At 33.1% G+C, this 3169-nt stretch overlaps 1 protein-coding gene across 1 annotated transcript in view; it reads right to left on the minus strand.

Annotated features, from left to right (window-relative positions):
* Positions 1-195: 195 nt before the first annotated feature.
* The window catches only part of LOC107290211, a 15013-nt gene continuing 12039 nt past the window's right edge, over positions 196-3169 (minus strand). The window contains exons 6-8 of the mRNA XM_015819076.1: positions 2995-3101; positions 1265-1355; positions 196-463 (exon numbers count right to left, since the gene is read on the minus strand). Coding sequence (XP_015674562.1) covers positions 350-463; positions 1265-1355; positions 2995-3101 — 312 coding nt within the window. The 3' untranslated portion in view covers positions 196-349. The remainder of the gene's footprint in view (positions 464-1264; positions 1356-2994; positions 3102-3169) is intronic.

Raw genomic sequence — 3169 nt, forward strand, 5'->3', positions numbered from 1 at the left:
TAGCCAAGAAATAAGTCCTGGAACAATTGTATGAGCTGTGTACCAAATGTTTAAGTGCCAAGAAAAAAATATAAATGAAACTAGTCCAGAGAAGGAACAATATGTTGTAAATTATGGCAAATGAAGCATTTCCAGTTCTTTAACTAGCAACCCTCACTAGAAATAAACCAGAGAGATTCTTTTTTTAATGCCTTCATGTTTATTTAACCAAAAATGCATCTCTGATTTTCCATAATATTTTCAAAGGCAGATCTTGACACATAAAGTTCAACAAACTGCAACATTATATCTTTCTTTAAAATGTTCTTTATTTAAAAAGCACTTGATGCAAATGTACATATTTTGTATGCTATAGAATTCTGTACAGGTAAATTTGTTCAAGTGCTTCTCTATCAGCATCTTCTAAGAATTCATCATATTGCACTGGTACTGCTTCTACCCACTGGCTGAGCTGAATGTCCACCTGAAAAGAAAGTAAAACAATTCACTACAACACATAAAATAATATACATCTCAGAACTGCTGAAGGTAGGTAAGCAAAGTAACATCTAAAAACATCTAAAAATAATATCAAAAAATGAGAACATTTTTAACATCTGATTTTTTTACATATCAGATGTTAATATATTTCTATATCTTACAATGATGCTGTTTCTGTATAGACAAATCAATTAAAAGGAAGAAGAAGAAAATACAAGTGAGATTTCCATAACATTTGGAAACATATTCTAATCATACAGAATAATATTTTTTTTAAATGATGTTTCAGCTTTCTGGGGTGAATAAGTTTCAGGAGGAAGATTTTAGAAAGTTTTAAAAATGTGCTTTTCCCAATCCTGATAAAATAATTCCCTTGATTTTCCTACCAATTAAAGCTTGAGATTTCTGGAGAGTGGAAAAAGATTGCTCTTTTCATTTTTCTCCCTCTTGAAATTGTTTAGTGCAGGGGTGTAAAACTGCCGGCTCGCGGGCTAGATGCAGCAAAACCGTGCCGGCAATGACAAAAAAGTTGCGATACGTCATGACACATCACGTGACGTCGTGAGTTTGACACCCGTGGTTTAGTGAATTGCAAACATGTAAAAGATTAAATCAAATGGCGCAATCACAAAGCCATCTCCCATGATCAATTTCCTAAGTTCATTATAATGTATAATGTAGTCACCTCCAAGAGATTTAGCAATTATAATAAATTCATGACTTACCTAAAACACGCACCAAGGAAAATCTTGCCATATAAATAGTTTGAAAAATAGCTCTTTACCTGAAGCTCTGAGAGAGACTTTTCAAGGTTTGGGACAGTCACTAACAGAGACCCTGGCTTTCTTATATTTTGACTTATGTTTGTCCATGCTCTAGGAGTAAAACAAAGTAAATTTATTAGAAAAGCAGTTCCTCCCAAATTTCTATTATATGAAACAATATAAGATACCACCCAACAGTTGATCTGTGAGGGAGCTGGGGAGCTTCTAAATGTTTCGATGTTTCTGCTTGAGCTGCATAAAAAAGAAAAGACCTATACAGGCTGAATAATATAGGAAAAGTAACTCGGCCTGCTAGAATATCATATTGAGAACAATAGGATCAAGTTGGGTTTGTACTGGATTCTATTTCGTTACAAATCTACAGATTTACTTTATAATATGAAATTATGACAAGCACTTTGTGGTGATAAAGAAAGGGGGATCTTTCTGATTGGTAAAGATACAGGATTCTATCCTACTGTGTCATTCCACTAACAGGGCAGCATTTGACATCAAATTCTTTCTTCTTTCCCCATATACAGTATTTCAGATATGTTTTGCAGGAATAGGGGATCTTTGGTGGCACTCCATCAGGTCTGGGAGTGATAACAGAGCAAGCAGATGCAGCTCATGTAATGCTAGATGTGGCACCTTATTTTTAAGAATATTTGGAATAACATTTAAAGGTTTTATTCAGAACTATGGTTTCATAGTGCAAAGTGGGTGACAATGGGAGAAGTCACAATTCTTGTAAGCTATAGTCTTATCTGATCCCTAACTTAATACTTCATCTGCAAAGTTAGACGTAGGAATATGAAAAACTGGAACAAAAACTCAGAGGAAAAACTTTGTGTTTTTCTCTCGATATATGTGACAGCCGGGAAAAAACATACGAAAAACAAAATAATTATATTTTGTATTTTCACATTTCTCATTTGACTAACAGTTTGAAGAATCTAGTTTTAATCATTTTTTTTAAAAAATCAAACATTTCTCATTTTCTTCTTTTCTGTTTGGTGTCTTTTAAAATATTTATTTTTGTATATTAAAGCAAATAAAATAAATCAAGCACACTGAACCAGAAGGTAACCCTACACAAATTACACTACAACCAACCACAGCATGAAAATCATGTTTCATATTGTTGGGGTCCATCAAGTATGAGAATGGTTTCAAAATGTATTTAAAATGGCAAGCTGATCTTAGACAGATTTTCATTTTGCCCAAACTAGTCACTTGGTAGGGAGATGGGTGGCATAGAAATTTAATAAATAATAAAATAATTGGATTTGGCACAAGTGTAAATGTCTGGTTTTAGCCTTAGCGAGAGGAAATTATATTTTTATTTAACTGTCTTAATAATAATAACAATAACAATAACAATAACAATAACAATAATAATAATAATAATAATAATAATAATAATAATAATAATGTTGGAAGGGACCCTGGAGGTCATCGAGTCCAACCCCCTGGCCAGGCAGGAACCCTACACCATTTCAGACAAACACCTGTCCAGTCTCTTCTTAAAAACTTCCAGTGTTGGAGCATTCACCACTTCTGGAGGCAGGTTGTTCCATTGGTTAATTGTTCTAACTTTTGCATCCCAATAAAGCACAAAGGAATACAAATCAGTTTTCACAATTTATATTTTTATATATTGGCTTGGATTTTAAAGAACAATAACATGCATAGGTTGGGTATTAAGTATTTCTAGTTTCGAGAGATTTCCAGAACAAAGAACACTTACCTAGCCTGTTCCGATGTGTCAAGGAAATATTCAAAGACGTTATTCATTACAACAATGTCTGCATTTTGAAGAAGTGAAGCTTGAGTACAAATATCTGCATTAATCACCTAAAGGGAAATGATTTTGCAGAGGTTCAAATGAAAAACCATGTAATAATATTTAAGATGGTTAAAAA

The sequence above is a fragment of the Protobothrops mucrosquamatus genome, unplaced genomic scaffold (genome assembly GCF_001527695.2).
Source record: "Protobothrops mucrosquamatus isolate PMUCROS unplaced genomic scaffold, P.Mucros_1.0 scaffold858, whole genome shotgun sequence".
Taxonomy (NCBI): domain Eukaryota; kingdom Metazoa; phylum Chordata; class Lepidosauria; order Squamata; family Viperidae; genus Protobothrops; species Protobothrops mucrosquamatus.